The 19,303-nt window shown below is 38.5% G+C and overlaps 1 protein-coding gene across 3 annotated transcripts in view; it reads left to right on the plus strand.

The window, feature by feature from the left end:
* Positions 1–19,303, plus strand: part of SP1 (Sp1 transcription factor) — a 44,278-nt gene that overhangs the window by 13,610 nt on the left and 11,365 nt on the right. For all 3 annotated transcript variants that reach the window (XM_070370861.1, XM_070370863.1, XM_070370862.1), the window contains exons 4-5: positions 15,828–15,996; positions 18,748–18,947. In XM_070370861.1, coding sequence (XP_070226962.1) covers positions 15,828–15,996; positions 18,748–18,947 — 369 coding nt within the window. The remainder of the gene's footprint in view (positions 1–15,827; positions 15,997–18,747; positions 18,948–19,303) is intronic.

A 19,303-nucleotide genomic window follows, 5' to 3' on the forward strand; every position in this document is an offset into this window, starting at 1 on the left:
AAGTGGCACTGGGACTTCCCTGGTGGTCCAGAGGCTGGTACTCTATGCTCCCAGGACAGGGAGCCCGAGTTCAACTTGTGGTTGGGGACTAGATCCCACATGCCTCAGCTAAAGATCACATGTGCCGTAACTAAGACTCAGCACAGCCAAATAAATGTTTTAAAAAATAATATTAAATACAAGTGGTACCAGCCAAGAGATTTGTCAATTTCCAAAAAGCTAAGCATCAAACTTAAAGCAGACTTTTTTTTTAAGCCCTGTAAAACCTCAGTATTATAGATAACTTTGTCCAGAATGATTCTCTTGATAACAATGTCACTGTAGGATTACTAATGTTGCATCATCTGAAAACCCCCTCGTAAAAGGAAGACGTCCCAGGGCCACTGTAGAGGATTGTTTGGACATACTTGGCATTGTGCTCAGTATGCTCTACAGTATTGTATGTAGAGGAAAACCAAAATTTTGAGTTGACCAAAAAGTTTGTTTGGGTTTTTCCATAAGATGTGATGGAAGAACCTGAACAAACTTTGGCCAACCCAATTAAAGGTTATGTCTGGAAAACATAGACTTCTGTTCAGAAGTCAGGTTTAGAGGCTTTTTCTAGTTCTGGTTCAAACAGCACCATCAGGCCCTTGCAGTTGCATTCTGAAACCTGAAATGGAAGTTGATGATGAAACCTACTGCTGCACATGAATAGGTGTGTTTATGAATGAGTCATATTGTGTCATGTCTCCTGTTTTCTTATATCCCCTCCCCACTACCCCTATTTCTAATCTCAATCTCCTGTGAGGCATTGGTACTATGAACAAACTCAAGCGCTTGCTGAAGAGAACTTTTTTTTTTTTTGTTATGCTGCTGTTAGGAGGGAAGATGAAAAGACTATTTGAAAGTACAATATAAAAATCCACAAAATTATTGAGAGATTGGGAACAGTTGTTGGAAAGTTATTCTGTTTAGTTAGTACTATTTTGGATGAGAAATAGATGACTGACTATAAGTGGGATCTTAGAGCCAAAATACGGTGGGGTTTTGTTTTAAATATTGTTTTTGCAGATGAACACATCTCATGTCCTGTGTTGTATAAGGTGAAACAGTTTAGCTGGATGAAATAAGTCCAGTTCTGAAACTAGCAGTACTTGAAAATCCTTTGTGAAAGAAAAAGTGTGTCCTGAGTGAGATGCTTAGTATGGACAGGGGTGTGACATGCCAGGATCGAGATCATAGCTTTGCTGCTTAACTGGCTGCATGACTTAGGGGAAGTTCTTCATCCTCTCCTCTATACAAGAGGGTTAGTATAATATTTAGCCTCACAGAATTACTAGGATTAAATGAGGTAGATAACATAATATTGATCCTCAACACACATTAGTGCCCATATCTCAATAGAAGTTCTGTTCTCCCATTCAGTTAAAAGTAGGATTTTGATTACTTAGCTGAAGGCTGCTCTTTAAAGTTGTGTCTAAGATCTTTGCGTTCTTTCTTGCCCATTGGTGTAGTCAATAAACTACAATAACTACAAAAAAGGAAGTAAACTCCAGACAGTATGCTTTGTTCTTTCATAAACCATTCTGGTAAAAACAGTAGTTGAATTACCCATAAATTTTCTCTTCCTTTATCTCTTGTTGGCTTGGTTATAAACTTGGTGTAGACTGTTTGCTAGAAAAACATTCTTGATGAACACTATGTTGACCAATGATAATTAGGTTTCTTAATTTTTGTTTCAACGAGTTATTTTTCTGTCCCTGTGTTCTTGAGTTGTTTGGTTTTCTGTACGTTAAGACAATTTTATTTTTCCTTTTACCTTTCTAGAACTTGGTTTTACTTTCTTTTTTACTCTCAGCTAATTCCTGTCTCACCTATCTCACCCCCTCACCCCAAAAAAGCCCACCCCTTCAAAAATGATTGTGAAATAATTTAGGACATCTAGGCAGGTTTAAAGGATAATACAATGGATTTTTTTTTTTTTACCCATATCCCAGTTCACAAAATGATATATTACAAATATTAAAGCTCACAAAATTTGTCTGCCCTCAGCAATTTTAAAAAATTGCTGCTAAACTGTGTGGTTTTATCAATTAATGATTGTTTTGATTGTGTGTGTAAACTCACTTGTTTCGATCTTCTGTTGCAAAAGGAGAGTAGAAAATTGAGGCACTGGTTAGGGCTGAACCAACTTAAGTTAGTGATTTTGGAATTTCTTGACTTCTGTTCATCTACAGAGCAAGGATGATTATATTCTTCTCAATTCTTTGTGGTAGTGTAGATTCTTAAGTGTACAAGTACATACAGATATCTGAGACATTTGGTAGCTGTTCTCTGTACAATTTTAGGTATGTCAGTGTTTTAGATCTTAAATGCCTACAGGAACAGGGCAGGAACCACCTCTGTTTTTCTTTATACAGAGCATGTTTGGTAGCACAAACCTATGGATACAGAATAACTTATCTAAAGGGAAAACACTGGTTGCTCACAAAGGACTGCTATGTAAATTACAGTTCAGTATGGAAAATGGGAAAATTCAAAGCATTCACTTTATAGAGATCTCTAGAGCTAAAATTAGAAAACTTGTTCATTCACTTAGTCATGTCCGACTCTTTGCAACTCCATGGACTGCGTGCAGCATGCCAAGCTTCCCTGTCCTTCACTTAGTCCTAGAGTTTGCTCAAACTCATGTCCCTTGAGTGGGTGATGCTGGTGTCTGACCATCTCATTCTGTCACCCCTTCTCTTTCTGCCCTCAATCTTTCTCAGCATCAGGGTCTTTTCCAGTGAGTTGGCTCTTCACATCAGTTGGCCAAAGTATTGGAGCTTTAGCATCATTCCTTCCAGTGAATGTTCAGGGTTGATTTCCTTTAGGATTGACTGGTTTGATCTCTTTGGCGTCCAAGGGACTCTGAAGAGTCTTCTCCAGCACCACAGTTCAAAGCATCAATTCTTTGGTCCTGGTCCTCAGCGTTCTTTATGGTCCAACTCTTACATCCATACATGACTAGTGGAAAAACCGTGGCTTTTGACTATACATACCTTTGTCAGCAAAGTGATGTTTGCTTTGTAATAAACTGTCTAGGTTTGTCATAGCTTTCCTTGTAAGGAGCAAGTATCTTTTAATTTTATGGCTGCAGTCACCATCCATAGTGATTTTGGAGCCCAAGAAAAAAAAATCTGTCACTATTTCCTTGTTTTCCCCTTCTGTTTGCCATGAAGTGATGGGACCAGATGCCATATCTTAGTTTTTTGAATGCTGAGGTTTAAGCCAGCTTTTTCACTCTCTTCTTTCACCCTCATCAAGAGGCTCTTTAGTTCCTCTTCATTTTCTGCCATTACAGTGGTATCATCTACATGTCTGAGGTTGTTGATATTTCTCCCAGCAATCTTGATTCCAGCTTATGATTCATCCAGCCTGGCGTTTTGCATGATATACTCTACATAGAAGTTAAATAAAATAAGGTGGGAGACAATATACAGTGTTGATGTACTCTTTCCAAATTTTGGACTAGTCCATTGTTCCACGTCCAGTTCTAACTGGTAAGGTGGTCTGGTATTCCCATCTCTTTTTTAAGAGTTTTCCAAAGTTTGTTGTGATCCACATGACTTCATTCATGTAGTCAATGAACCAGAAGTAGATGTTTTTCTGGAATTCCTTTGCTTTCTCTATGATCCAGCAAATGTTGGCAATTTGATCTCTGATTCCTCTGCCTCTTCTAAATCCAGCTTGTACATTTGGAAGTTCTCAGCTCACTTACTGTTGAAGCCTAGCTTGAAGGATTTTGAGCATTACCTTTGATGATAGGAAAAAATATTTTTAATTTAATTTTTTTTTTTTGGCCATGCTGCTCAGTTTGTGTGATCTTAGTTCCCCAACCAGAAACTGAACCCAGGCCAAGGCCATGAAAGCTTGGAATCTTAACCACTAGGCCACCAGGAAATTCCCTAAATATATTTTTAAGTAACTTGTTGAAGTGGTATTGGTAAAAACATTAAACAATAAAAATAATTCTGAAAATAAAGTAAAAATTAATTGAACTTTAACTATTCAAAGATAATCGTTGTTGAAATTTTGGTAATCATCCTTCCAGCCATGTTTTTGACCTTTGTGTACAATTTACAAAGAAGTCTATATATTTTGTTAATACTAAAATAGTATTATACTCTTTATAGTGCTTCATAATATTATTTTTACTGAACAGTATATCATATACATTTTTCATAAATAATAAATATCATCATTTTAAATGATTGTATGGAAATTTCATGGTATGTTAGTGCTGCTGCTGCTGCTGCTAAGTCACTTCAGTCGTGTCTGACTCTGTGTGACCCCATAAAAGGCAGCCCACCAGGCTCCCCCATCCCTGGGATTCTCCAGGCAAGAACACTGGAGTAGGTTGCCATTTCCTTCTCCAATGCAGGAAAGTGGAAAGTAAAAGTGAAGTCGCTCAGTCGTGTCCGACTCTTCTCGACCCCATGGACTGCAGCCCACCAGGCTCCTCCGTCCATGGGATTTTCCAGGCGAGAGTACTGGAGTGGGGTGCCATCGCCTTCTCCGATGTTAGTACTAGGATATGCTTAACTCTACTGATGTACTTTTTTCCCACCCTAAAATTTCATTGTTACAAGTAATGCTGTGATGAACATCATTGTTTATACTTTTTAGATTAAAATTTTATGAAGTGAGTGATTCTATTCCTAGGTATATTTCTAAGAGAAATGAAAACACATATCCACACAAATAGCAGCACTGTTCCTGAGAGCTGAAAGGTGGAAGCAATCTAAGTGTCCAGTGGGTAAACAAAAGTAGTCTATCCATTTGATGAAGCATTATTCAGCCAATAATATTGGTTTATGTGTGTTAATTTTATAATGGCTATGTTGCAGTCTTACTGCTTTCAGTAATTTTTAGTGATTTTCCAGGTATATTGTCATGTCAACTACAAATAATATTACCTACTCCATGCTAATATTTACACCTCATTTCATTCTTGTTAAATAATAGTCACAATAGTAGGGATCCTTGTTATATATTTCACTTCCAGAGGAGTGATTTTAAATTACTGCATACTATTTTATCAAGTTGTTTGCCACAGCTTATTTCTCTTTTGTCATATTAAATACTCAAGTAGTTTCAAGATATCTGTATTTTTAATACAGAATATAATAGACCATACAGTTTTCTCAGTTTAAGTCATTTTCTTAGAATAAGAATATTCCTCAGGAGTATGTTTGCTGATTGGTTCATTACATAATCAATATTAAAAGAACAGAGAACAGAAAGCTCAAAATATATTAAGTAAAATGCATACATCTAAATTATTCATTGCCATAGTAAGCAGAAGTTGAAGAAAACCATTTAGGAGAAGGAGTACATAGATGCATAAATGAGCATCTGTATATTTTCATGGAGTAGCTTTTCTGTCTTTTTTCCTTTTCTCATACTGTCATTGACAGTTTAACGCTGTGATGTATTTCTTTAACACTAGGTATAAATGAGAGTTTTCTGCTTTTAGTATTTATCTAGTAGTCTGGACAAATTAAGACGAAGGGAAATTTAGTTATATTAAAAGTTACCTTTCAGTTTATGGTGGGGGAGTGTTAAAATATCAGCTGTACTATATCATATTACATAATTATACTGTGGGCATTACTCATGCATAAACTTAGCCCTATCATTAAAAGGTACCCAGCATGTAAGTGCCTATTCACATGTTCACTTCAGGCATCTCAGGATAGTATGGATCTGGAGTTATTTTTTTTTTGTGGCTGTGCCATGTAGCATGTAGAATATTAGTTCCCCGATCAGGGATCCAGCCCGCACCCCCTGCCCTGGAAGTGCAGCGTCTTAATCACTGGACCGCCAGGAGGCCTCTAAAGAGTTACTTCTTAATATTGGTTCAGATTTTTATGCTTAATGCTACTGTATTATGATTACAAATTTGTAAAGCTTATTTGTGCAGACAAGTAGTAGTTGAGGGGAAGATGGAAAAAGATAATAATTTGTTGGGGTGGTAGAATTTTTGATATATTCAGCCCCTTTTTTGGAGAAGGAAATGGCAGCCCACTCCAGCAGTCTTGCCTGGAGAATTCCGTGGACAGAGGAGCCTGGTGGGCTACATACAGTCCATGGGTTCGCAGAGTCGGACACGACTAAGTGACTAAACGACCATCACTGTTAATAGTACTTTATTATTACTATTCTACTTATATTTTTAATAATCTTATTCACAGGGGAGAAGGGTAGGGGAAGGGATTGTTGGGTAGTTCGAGATTGATATGTACACACTGCTGTATTTATTTATTTTATAATTTATTTGTTACTTTTGCTTGTGCTGGGTCTTCATTGCCTGCATGTGGGCTTTTCTCTGGTTGCTAAGAACAGGTGCTGCTCTCTAGCTGTGGTGCGCAAGCTTCTCATTGTGGTGTCTTCTCCTGTTGGAGAGCACAGGCTCTGGGCACACGGGAGGCGGTAGCTGCCGCATGTGGGCTTCAGTAGTTGTGGCTTGTGGGCCCTAGAGCGTGAGCTCAGTAGTTGTGGCATGTGGCTTAGTTGCTCTGCAGCATGTGGAATCTTCCCGTACCAGGGATCAAACCCGTGTCCCCTTCATTGGCAGGCGGGTTCTTATCCACTACGCCACCAGGGAGTCCCACACTGCTGTATTTAAAATAGATAACCAAGGACATCCTTGGTGGTCCAGTGGTTAAGACTGCGTTTCCACTGTAGAGGCTGTGAGTTCAGTCCCTGGTCAGGGAACTAATAAGTTCCCACGTGCCATGTGGCTCGGCCAAAAGAAATAAATAACCACCAAGGACCTACTCTATAGCATAGGGAACTCTGCTCAATATTATGTAACAACCTAAATGGGCGAAGAATTTGAAAAAGAATAGATACATGTATATATAAACTGTATCACTTTGCTGTACACCTGAAACTGTCAAAACATTGTTAATCAACTATACTCCAGTATAAAATAAAAAGTTTTTGAAAAGGAATTTTATTAGAACATGGTGGTGGTGGTTTCGTTGCTACGTTGTCTTCTACTCTTTTGTAACCCTATGAACTGTAGCCCGCCAGGCTTCTCTGTCCATGGGATTTCCCAGGCAAGAACACTGGAGTGGGTTGCCATTTCCTCCTCGAGGGGATCTTGGTAGATAGCTACTATTATTAATTTTTCTTCGGGACCCACTAGAGAAATTAATTTGGTCTTGTTACCGAGAGCCTCTAGGACATTTGAGTATGAGATACTTCTCTTTACTGTGTATATCTCTGCTTTGCTTCAGCATTCTTTCATGCTTTTATCGTCACACAGCATCTCCTTGCTATATTTTATCTAGGAAATTTTCTGAAAACATGAAATTTTGTCCACACTTTTTCTTTTCAAAACTACACTGTGCATTCAGAACAGTTATTTTTGCATTACTAATCAACCCCAAGCGAGTTTTAATCGTAATTAATGAATTACGTATAATTTGAAGACTTCAATATGATTATCCTTTTTCAGTGGTAAATCCAGTGAGTAGAAACAAAATGTTACATTAGTATGCATTTTATTCTTGGCTTTACAGTATTTTATTGTTGCTATTTTAAACACTAATGATTAAATTTGATGTTATAACTCCCTTGCCTCATAAGCTCAGTCGTGTCCGACTCTTTGCGGCCCCGTGGACTGCAGGCTCCTCCGTCCATGGGATTTCCCAGGCAAGAAGACTGGAGTGGGTTGCCATTTCCTTCTCCAGGGGATCTTCCCAACCCAGGGGTTGAACCTGGGTCTCCTGCATTGTAGGTAGACGCTTTACTGTCTGGGCCACCAGGGAAGTCAAAGAACATACTGTGGATAGTAAGGGTACATGTATAGATGGGAGGAAAACAACATTAAAATTAACATTTAACCTTTCTTTCATTTTCTTAATATATAGTGATTTACTGAGCACCTCCTAAGTGCCAAGAACAGTGCTAGGTAATGTCCGTAGTTATCTCAGTATCCTTTTTGCCAGTGAAGGCTCAGAGAAGTTCCTTGGCAGAAAGTGATGAAACCAGGAGTCATACCTAGGTTTGCCCAGTTGCACCATGTACAGTGCATGTAATGGCCTTTATTAATTTTAATCATCAGAGGCTCTCAGTAATTTAAAATGTCAGTTGTTGAATATGAACAGTTAGTTAGAATTAATTGTGTTCATCTGTTTTGTTTTGTTTTTTTGACTCTACTGCTTGGTGTGTGGGATCTTAGTTCCCTGACCAGGGATCAAACCTGTGCCCCCTGCATTGGAAGTGTGGGGTCTTAACCACTGGACCATTAGTTCATCTACAGTGTGTCTTAATTTTTTTTCACCGTGCCGCACCGCTTGCAGTTCTTTGACCAAGGAGTGAACCCAGGCCCTGAGCAGTGAGAGTACAGAGTCCAAACCCCTGATCTCCAGGGAATTCCCAACTTTGTTCTCTTAACCTTTATGTTCCTCCTCCACAGCTTTCCTCTGGTATATATTAATATATATTTGAATGAATTTTATTTTATTTTTAAATTTGTTTACTTGGCTACAGCAAGTCTTCATTGCAGCACTTGGAATTTTTGGTCTTCCATATTCGTTGAGGCATTCAGGATCTTCAGTTGAGGTATTTAGACTGTTGGTTGAGATATGCAAACTCTTAGATACAGCATATGGATCTAGTTCCCTGACCAGTAATGGAACCTGGGCCCCCTGCATTGGAACTCAGAGTCTTAGCCACTGGACCACCAGGGAATTCCCTAAATGAATTTTTAATCATAACAATTTGAATAAGAATAGGTAATTATAATTAGTTTGGAAGGGATGTTAAAGTGAATCCCCTTTCCCAGGATATCAGTATGGTGAGAGCTGGGAGGAAAGGTAAGGCAATTCTTGTTCATTTCTTTGTCTTGAAAAACAGTTTTCACTATGGAATGATGTTGAGAGAGATGGGAAGTAGATGAAAGTCTTGGAATTTACAAGAACTTCAGTATTTTACTAATAATCAAATTTTCAAGTCCTTGGTTTTCTTGGAGATGAAAAATAGGGCAGTCTGTAGCTTTGGAATCATGATGGTTGATGGAGAGACATCTGAATTATAGTTTTTTAAATGGTTGCATTTCAAATTTGTGCATATACTGCACATCCATGCCCATCTTTGTTTCTTAAGCCTCTGCCCTTGGAGGGTGGGCTTTTAAAACATCTTATCACTTCGTTACAGTGACACCTACTGGTGAAAGCTTTTGCCATCTTTGTGTAGATTGCCCTGTACTTAAGGAATTAAGGGATTCCCTGGTAGCTCAGCTGGTAAAGACTCTGCCTATAATGGAGGAGACCCTGGTTCAATTCCTGGGTCAGGAAGATCCCCTGGAGAAGGGATAGGCTACCCACTCCAGTATTCTGGGGCTTCCCTGGTGGCTCAGCTGGTAAAGAATCTGCCTGCAATGCAGGAGACCTGGGTTCAATCTGTGGGTTGGGAAGATCCCCTGGAGAAGTGAATGCCTACCCACTCAAGTATTCTGGTCTGGAGATTTCCATCAAATGTATAGTCCATGGGGTCACAAAGAATCACATAGGACTGAGCAACTTTCACTAAGGAATTATCTTCATACTTTCTGAACACTGTTAATATACCAAAAAATGAGAAGATGCATAGACTAATTTTTTTCCTGCTGTATAGTTGTTTTTAATGATAAAAGTTACACAGTTATACTATAGAAAATATGAGAAAGAGAAAGGGAAAAAAACAAACTAATAGCACTGCCCATTGCAGCCACTGATTTGGTGTGCCCAAATTGCTCTACTGGATATAAATTTTAATGTATGCATTTCTCTAGCATAACTTTCTTAGTATGCCTGTAATGTGTTTCTTGGTTTGTTCAGTAATAATGTAGCATAAGCATTTTTTCTAGGTTGTTGTAATATATATAGCCCTATCATTAAAGAATAATATAGTATAAGCATTTATTCTGAGTTCAATTAATCATAATTTTGCTGACTGCCTAGTAATCCATCTGGTTACTTGAACAGTTTATTTACATTTTAATCCGTTTCTTGTATTGCTGTTGTAAATCATTTGATGAATGTCTCTTCAGATGACTCTTTCCATGTGTTTGCTAAGTTGCCTTAGTTGTGTCTGACTCTTTGCAACCCTGTGGACTGTAGCCCGCCAGACTCCTCTGTCCATAGGATTCTCCAAGCAAGAATACTGGAGTGGGTTGGCATTTCCTCCTCCAGGAGATCTTCCCATCCCAGGGATCAGGTCTTCTGCATTGGCACACAGGTTCTTTACCACTAATGCCACCTCGGAAGCCTGACATTTTCCATAGTTGGATTTTTTTCAGTGAAGAGCATTTTTATGTACTCTGACCTTTCCCCAAATAAATCGTTGGCTGTGCTGGGTCTTTGTTGTGGTGTGCAGGCTTAGTTGTTCTCCAGCATATGGGATCTTAGCTCCTCCACCAGGGATCAAAACCACATCCCCCGCATTGGAAGATGGATTCTTAATCACTGGACCATTTGGGAAGTCCCATTAATCCTAAATACTTTTTTACCCATGCCTTTTTCTTTACTGGAACCACTGCCCTACTTTACACTTTTATTACCTCGTTATTATCAAATGGAATAACCAGTATATTCCATTTTTTCCCTTCCAACACTCTCCCTCCCAACTCTAATACTTCTCTTAATAGAGTGTTTTATTATCACTTTATTATACACATTATAGGACAGATATTATACTTGTTGGTTTCATGTTGCGTCTTCCCAAGTGAGATGATGAAGCTGGGAAGCTCTGCAATGGCCAGGATTATATCTAACTCGATCCAGAGCTTAATATAGTGTCTGGCACATGTCCTTATTTGTTGGGTTAAATATTAGTCACATCTTAAAGACATGCCCTATATTGCCAATGTGCCCTACACATATAGGAAACGTGCTATTTCCCTGGCTGATGTATGAAAGTGCTTATCCATACTCTCTCTGCCATCACCTTTAAAAAAAAATCAGTCATTTAAATATCTGTCTTGCATCTAATAATATCTGTTTTGAAGTTTGTCTCTTCACCTACATCCTCCCTCTCCTCCACCACCATCCCACACTCCACTACATTCTTTCGTGCTGCTGGTAGTCTTCCCTTTGCCTGGAACTACCCTTCCCTTGCCAACATTCTTCACTTGGCTAACTCCTATGCATTTTTTGAAGTTTGGCCCAAATCTTGGTTCCTTTAGGAAACGGCCTTTTCTGAAATTCTAGACTGGAGAAATTACCCTTTTCAGTTCTGGAAAATCTTTGAATGGCTTTTAGTATAAGGTTTATATCGTTATTTTGAAATTATCTGTTTCTCTCTTCTCTAGTGAACTACAAGCTCTTCCACAGTGAAAACTATTTCTTTGAATCTTCAGCACTTAGTGTAGTACCTGGATCAGTAGACAGTAAATATTTGATAAACATTTTTACAGATTGCTGTTAGAGAGTCCACATGGCACTGTAGGGATAAGGTCTTAAGGAGGTTTGTATATAGGAAACCCTATAGATTATCATTTATACATGTCTATGGGTATAAAATCAGAGAAGGCAATGGCACCCCACTCCAGTACTCTTGCCTGGAAAATCCCATGGGCGGAGGAGCCTGGTAGGCTGCAGTCCATGGGGTCTCGAAGAGTCAGACTCGACTGAGCGACTTCACTTTTACTTTCCACTTTCATGCATTGGAGAAGGAAATGGCAACCCACTCCAGTGTTCTTGCCTGGAGAATCCCAGGGACGGCGGAGCCTGAGGGGCTGCCATCTATGGGGTCGCACAGAGTCCGACACGACTGAAGTGACTTAGCATAGCATATGGGTATAAAATATGATGATTAAGTAACAGGAAGTATTTAATGTGTAATTAAGTAAGTTTAGAAGCAAGATATATATATATGTGTGTGTGTATATATATATATATATGAATTTTTATAGAGCGTAACTTACTGATGAATTAGCAAGGGCTTGCATTCTGGAACAGAAGGAAATTAAATTTCTGGTGCCCATTCTTTATTCTTTGTAAAATTTTTCATTTATTTATTTTTGGCTGCACTCGGTCTTTGTTGCTGCACTCAGGCTTTCTCTGGTTGCGTTGAGCGAGGGCTGCTCTCTATCGCAGCGCTCGGGCTTCTGTGCTTGCAGCACACGGGCTCGGTAGCTGGGGCACACTGGCTTAGTTGCTCTGTAGCACGTGGGGTCTTTCCAGACCAGGAATCGAACCCATGTACCCTATACACTGTACCACCAGGGAATCCTACACTGTGGAGGTTTTTGTTTCTTGATTTGGAGCCTTATTCTGGATACCTTGTTCCTCATATATTGTTACCAGTATTCTGTTTCAACATAGCTGAAAATACACAAACATTTTGTGGTCTGAGATATTCTTCTTTGAGTTAAATCTGTTGTGTAAAATGAAACATTGAGAAAACCCAGTGTGTGCTTAATATAGGTATTGTTCTAAAGTTTAGTCTTACTGTATTAATACTTAATGAATTAAAGAACACTATGTTCCCAAAGTCATTTCAGAAAGCAGATAATAAGGAAGTGTATGGGAACCACCCTTTTGGAAATTATTGAGAAGGTTCTTATTTCATCTTATTTTAGTATTACCCAAGTTTTTTTCTCAGAGAAGAATAGGGTGTTTGACTTGCTATGTGGTGGTCTTGAAAGTTCATAACTTCAGCACACTTCTTCACTTTGAGGAAACTAAAAAAGTGCGTAACTGCCATGGCTATTTCAGAAACTGATGCTAGAGGCAACCACTGAGTTGGGCAAGACTGTCATTAAGCTGTGCCTTTGGTTTACTAGTTATTTTAATCATGGAAAGGAAAATCTTTAATTTATTTCATTGCCTAACCAGTACCACATTTTAAGATAAAACTGTTCTTATTCTAAAACTGTTATTAAAAGAGGCAGGGAACAGATTCTGGTCTGATGTTGATACTCTGTTGACATTTTATCCCTTCTTTTTGTTAAATGAAATTAAAAATTGTTCATTCTGTCTAACCCCATTCTCAGTTTTCTTAGTTTGAAAAAATTTGAAATCATTGTGGGGGTCCAGGAGGATATTAATTTTTGACTGTCCATTTTGTAAGAATTGAAAGAGGGTTAGACATTTAGTTTTAGTAGTTCTGATATCTAAGTATATTATTCTTATGTTTCAATAAAATGGAGACAGGTTTGCTTCTTTTGAGTTGATTGGGGCAAGGGAGAACTTTGAGGATTGATAAGTTGCTTCTCAAATTTTAATGGAGTTAGTGTAGCTTGAAAAATAGATCAAAGAAGATGATTTGCTTATATGCACCACAATTTTATCGTCTCTAAAGACCTATTATAGATAGTCGGATCACTAGTTTTATAATTTTCTCTTCTGAAGTAATTTTTCGTAGGTAACTATTGGTAGTACTAACTAGCATCCTACCTTATCTGCTGAGCTGTTAGGGCTTAAAGGATAAATTCTCCATCCCCACTACGGGGAGTTTCCACTTGGCCGCACATAATTTTTAAGCAGAATGAAAATATCGGCGTGTCTTGTTCTATGATTTCTCCCTACATTTTTCCACAAGGTATTTCCCTAGCAGTATTTGACGTGTGTACTGAATGTCTGCTGTGTGGCAGCTCAGTGTTTCCTGTACTGTGCTCAGCGACTTCCATATTTGTGTTTCACAGTAACTTTATGAGATCTGTCATGTTTCATCCCAGTTTTACTGATGGGGAAATTGATAACTAGAGAAGTTATTTAATCGTTACCAAAAAAGCTAATCGTAGTGCAGGGACTCATTTCTAGGGTCTGTCATATTTCTAAACTGGTTCTTAACTTGTGCTCCAGTACTTCCCAGTTTTCATTCTGCCAGTATCATGGAAATCTCAAAATTTTCAAATTACATTTATTTTGCTATGATAGGCTGTGCTGGAAGTGCTAGAGTGAGAAACAGAGCACAGGGAGGGCCGCTCATAAGGCACGTGACTCAGATTATGCTGATCGGCAGAACAGAGTTGAAATGAGGTACAGAAGTCAAGAGCCTGGGTTTCTAGATGTTTATTTATTTAGTTTCTACCCCATTTATTTAGTTTCCTCCTTTATAAAATAGATGAAGCAGGGCAGTTCAACACTCTCCATTTATTAGAATCTTGAGTATGGATATAGAGTTTTTAACTTATTTGCAAAATGCTTTCATAGGTGAATGCTTATTGATAGTAGATTTGAAAGCTGGAGAAGAATGTTAGCTATTCCTTTAAACCATTGCTTCTGTCTATTGGCCTAGAACAGTGTTTGAAAATGACAAATGAGACCCATTAGTAACTCATAAAATCAATATACTGGGTCATGACCAGCATTAAGGGAAAAAAAAAAAAATAGAGTCTAGAAAATTTCAGAATACACTGCTTAGCATAAGGATAGACACTTTTGTGAAACTCTTTCAATTATATATATATGTACTAGATTACATTGTCAAATATATATATTTTCATTGTATGTTGCAAGTTTGAAAAGCTTGAAAAACACTGTCCTGGAACTTTGTAGAATTTATCTATTTTAATTTTACCAGGAGAGAAATTATAGTGAATTTAAGACAAATTTATCTTTAAAAGGAAATGACATCAAGTAACAGAATGTATGTATGGTGTTTTCTTTTTTGTGTGTGCATTCTGAAAAGCATCTAATCCCAGACCAAAACCTTCTGGCATGTATATAGCTAGCTACGAAGAATTAACTTTGAGAACTTTCCTGGTGGTCTAGTGGTTAAGACTCTGTATTTCCGCTGCAGGGGGCTTGGGTTTGATCCCTGGCTAGGGAACTAAGATCCCACATGCTGCTCCACATGGCCCAAAAAAAAAGAATTAACTTTGATCTCAGCTCTTTGGTTTTTCTCTGTGTATCAAAATTTATAATATGCATGTACTGTTTCCTGCTGAATATTCAGAACAATTTTTTGCTCATTTCAGGAAATTTCCCCTTTCTGGTTTTGAATAGTTTCTAGTTTAGAGTCCCGTAAAGTCTTATTTTTAGTCACTTCCATTTTGTTGGTTCCATAAGACATTAGCTCTGGGAATGAGTAAGAGATTTGTTGTAACCTCTTTCTATAACAGTATGTAACTTTATCTCATTCTTTTTAATGCATATATAGTAGTGTACATAAGTTTATTGTAATTTACTTAACTAGTTCAGCAGTGGTGTACCTTTTGATTTTTTCCCAGTTTTTTGTTACAAGGCTACAGAAAACTTTACTGTCACTTATGTTTATGTTCTCATGAATATATCCATAGGACATTGTGATTGAAAGTGAAATTTCTTTGAAGATGTGCACTTAAATTTTTAATGATATTGCCAAATTGGCCTTCAAAAAGGTCATACAGGGAGTTCCCTGGCAGTCCAGTGCTTAGGACTCTGCACTTTCACTGCCAAGGGCACAAGTTCAGTCCCTGGTTGGGAAACTAAGATCCCACAAGCTACACAGCTCAGGTGCACCCCCCCCAAAAAAAAAAAAAAATACTAAAGGTTGCACTAATTTTCACCACCTGCCACTGAGCCATCTGGGAAGCCCTGTATCTTTGCCGATGCTGTGCCTTGTTAGAGTTTTAACTTTTTAACCTGGTAGGTTAAAACAATCATAAAAGTCAAATAGAATTGTGTTTTAAAATTTGAGAATGAGCATGTTTTCATATACTTATTGTTTCTTTGTCTCTGTAGTGCTGATTTTTGAGATTTCAAGTACAGGCAATATCAGTGAAGGTGACTTCAAAGTTTTGAAGAAATGGTGCTGTAAAAGTCAAGGGTCACTGTGGCTGTGATGACCTTCCCACCTTGACCCTTGTACTCTCTTAATTTCAGGTGATCATGGAGCTCAGCTTGGCCTCCATGGGGCTGGTGGTGATGGAATACATGATGACCCAACAGGTGGAGAAGAAGGAGAGAACAGCCCAGATCCCCAACCCCAAGCTGGTCGGAGGACCCGGCGGGAAGCATGCACCTGCCCCTACTGTAAAGACAGTGAAGGAAGGTAAGTTGATTCAGCCGGTCTCTTTAAGAGTGTAAGGATGAAAAATTAGTAGATTAGGAGGTAAAAATAAGTGGGGTTTTTTGTTTGTTTTGTTTTAACTTTAAGACTTGGCAGGGTTACACAGGGATCAGAGATAGTACAGTGCATTTGGTTAGGTCACATATGGTCTTGGTTCCAACTCTGGTCCTTTTCATCAACTCTTAGACCTTGGACCTTCAGAGATGCCTGCTTTCTGTTAGAGACAAGGAAGTCAGATGGAGCCAAATGGTCAAATGATTGTTACTTTATGTCTGTTTTGAGATGTTTGTTTGTTTGTTTTTATTCTTTAAAAAAATTCTATTGGTGAGATGGTTTTAACAAGATATCTTATAAAACAGCCTGGCAAAGAAATGGAAACATACCTACTGTAATGATTATTTTACAGTGACTGTGTGAAAATCATGAGTTTCTTTTTTTTTCCCCTCAAAATAGATAAAACTACTTATTCTGGGTAGAAAATTCTTCAATCAAATAATCTAATATCTTCTACAAAACAGACTTCTGATAGATTTTCGCATTAGTGTACTGCCTATACAATATTATCTCTGAAGAGTTCCAGGTTATTTCCTTTTTCTTCAAGTCACTGACTTTGAAAGAGACTAGAAAGTCATATAGGTTTTTAATTACCTTTGAAAAAAGTCTGTTAAAGTTTTGCCCCATTAAAAATAAGCACAGGGGACTTCCCTGGTGATCCAGTGGTTAAGAATCTGCCTTGCAGCGCAGGGGACTCAGCTTGATTCCTGGTCAGGTAACTTAGGTCCCATGTGCTGCCGAGCAACTGTGCTTACACACTACAACTAGAGAGTCCATGGGTCACAATGAAAGATCCTACATGCTGCAGCTAAGACCTGACACAGCTGAATAAATAAATAAATACTAAAATAATAATAATAATATGCACAGAGTTTCCCTGGTGGCTCAGTGGTAAAGGATCTGCCTGCCAATGCAGGAGACACAGGTTCAATTCTTGATCTGGGCAGATCCCACATGCTGCAGAGCAACTAAGCTCGGGTGCCACAGCTGTTGAGCCTGTGCCCTTGAGCCCCATGCCCTGCAATAAAAAAAACTCATTGCAGCTAGAGAACCTCCACATAGCAATGAAGAGCCAGCACAGCCAAAGTAAATAAATTAAAATTTTTTTTTAAAAGAACTTAAGAAAAAAATAAGCACAAAAATAAGAAATGTACCAAAACAAAAAAACAATTTGAATTCTTTGTAGGTTACCCTACATTATGGGAAAAACCTGAATCAAAAACACTTGAGTACATGGACTTCCCAAGTGGTCCAGTGGTTAAGGTTCCACACTTACATTGTAGGGAGCATGGGTTCTATCCCTGGTCGGGGAACTAAGATCCTACATGCTGCATAGCATCCCCAAAAAATTAATTAAAAGGGGAAAAAAAGCTCTTGAGTACAGTAGAGTTTCCCTCTCAAAAAGCTTCAAGTGGATTTAAGTTTTTGAAGGAAATTCTATGATTTCCACCTAAGTGTGATTTCATTTCTGTTTTTTTTTCCTGCTCCTCTGCTAATGTGTGCTGTTAAAACCCAAGGCAAATCTCTTTTGGAAATCTCCATAGTGCCCACTAATGGATCACACATGGTACAGATTGGTTTGGCAGAACATTTCAGAACTGATTTCCTGAGAAGAGCTTAGGATTTGCTCCATATAGGGAATTTTTTTTTTTAACATACCTTGAATTAGTTAACGGTCCTTATTTCCCCTCTTTTAACTTTTTTCCATCCCATCTTCTTCCACTGATGTCTCTCATAGTACTTTATCTTTTCAGCTTTTAATCTTTACCTTTTGGCTCTTGACCTTTATTTTGGAGAAAGGAAAGCTTTGTAGTTGTAAAATATTATGTTTTAAAGTTCTCCACCAAATGCTTAATGGAGAGACCCTTTGTTCACTAATAAGTTCCCAGTCAAAAATATCACCACATCACCATATTCACAGTGGCTCCCATGGAAAATGCGTGTATTGAGACTTAACGTCCAGAAAAATACAGGAAAATGCCTCATAGATTTCACAGGTCACCTTGAAAATGACATCACACATCGGAACTGACTATAAAGATTTAGCTGTTGATACTAAAAGTGAAGGCTTTTGGGAATTCCCTGGTGGTCCTGTAGTTAAGACTCTGCACGTTCACTGCAGAGGGCACAAGTTTGGTCCCTGATCCAGGGACTAAGATGCCACATGCCATAAACAAATTAAAAAAAATAAAATGAAGGCATTTGTGTGCGTGTGTGTCTTGAGAAGTCTTTTTTCTTTTTGTAAGCTTCACATATCTAAGTGCACATTTTGATGTTTATTTATTTATAGCTACACTAGGTCTTTGTTGCTCCGTGGGCTTTTTTTTGTCGTGATTGGGGGCTACTCTTTGTTGTGGTGCACCGGCTTCTCATTGCAGTGGCTTCTCGTTGCAGAGCACGGGCTGTAGGGCCCGCAGACTTCAATAGTTGCGACTCCTGGGCTCTAGAGCACAGGCTCAGTAGTTGTGGCACAGACTTAGTTGCTCCATGGCATGTGGGATCTTCCCGGAACAGGTATTGAACCTACGTCTCCTAAGTTGACAGGCAGATTCCTTGTTTTTTTTTTTTTAATAAAAACTTGGATTAGTTTTGAGTGGGTCCAGTAATTACTATGGATATTTTATGACTCTAATTTTTGTCTCTAAAATGAACAAAGAATAATTGTGTTTTCACTTCCAGGGGCTCTGGGGATCCTGGCAAGAAGAAACAGCACATTTGTCACATGCAAGGCTGTGGCAAAGTATATGGCAAGACCTCACACCTACGGGCACACTTGCGCTGGCATACGGGCGAGAGGCCTTTCATGTGTACCTGGTCATTCTGTGGGAAACGCTTCACACGTTCAGATGAGTTACAGAGGCACAAACGCACACACACAGGTGAGCGGGAGCTTGGGAAGGGAGAGGTAGTAATGGACCAGAACGAAAAGACAAAATATACCTCGGAAGTAACTAAAATTTCTGAGCAACTTATGTTTGAAATTGAATGTATGGATCATAAATGGCATTGGAGTTAATCTGAAAACCCTTAAGAAATAAGGATTCTGAAGGTCCTATCTTACTTTTCTGCTACACTTCTTCCTTTCTGAGTACTCTCTAATCTTTACTCCCCCCCCACCCCAAAAGACAAAAGATAATCACCAGAATTTTCTTGTTTTTAATCACCTTTTAAGATGAGCCTTATTCTGCCGTATATGGTTTGAAGGGAATGACCTGAACAAGGTACCCCTACTTCC

The sequence above is a fragment of the Bos mutus genome, chromosome 5, assembly GCF_027580195.1.
Source record: "Bos mutus isolate GX-2022 chromosome 5, NWIPB_WYAK_1.1, whole genome shotgun sequence".
Lineage (NCBI taxonomy): Eukaryota > Metazoa > Chordata > Mammalia > Artiodactyla > Bovidae > Bos > Bos mutus.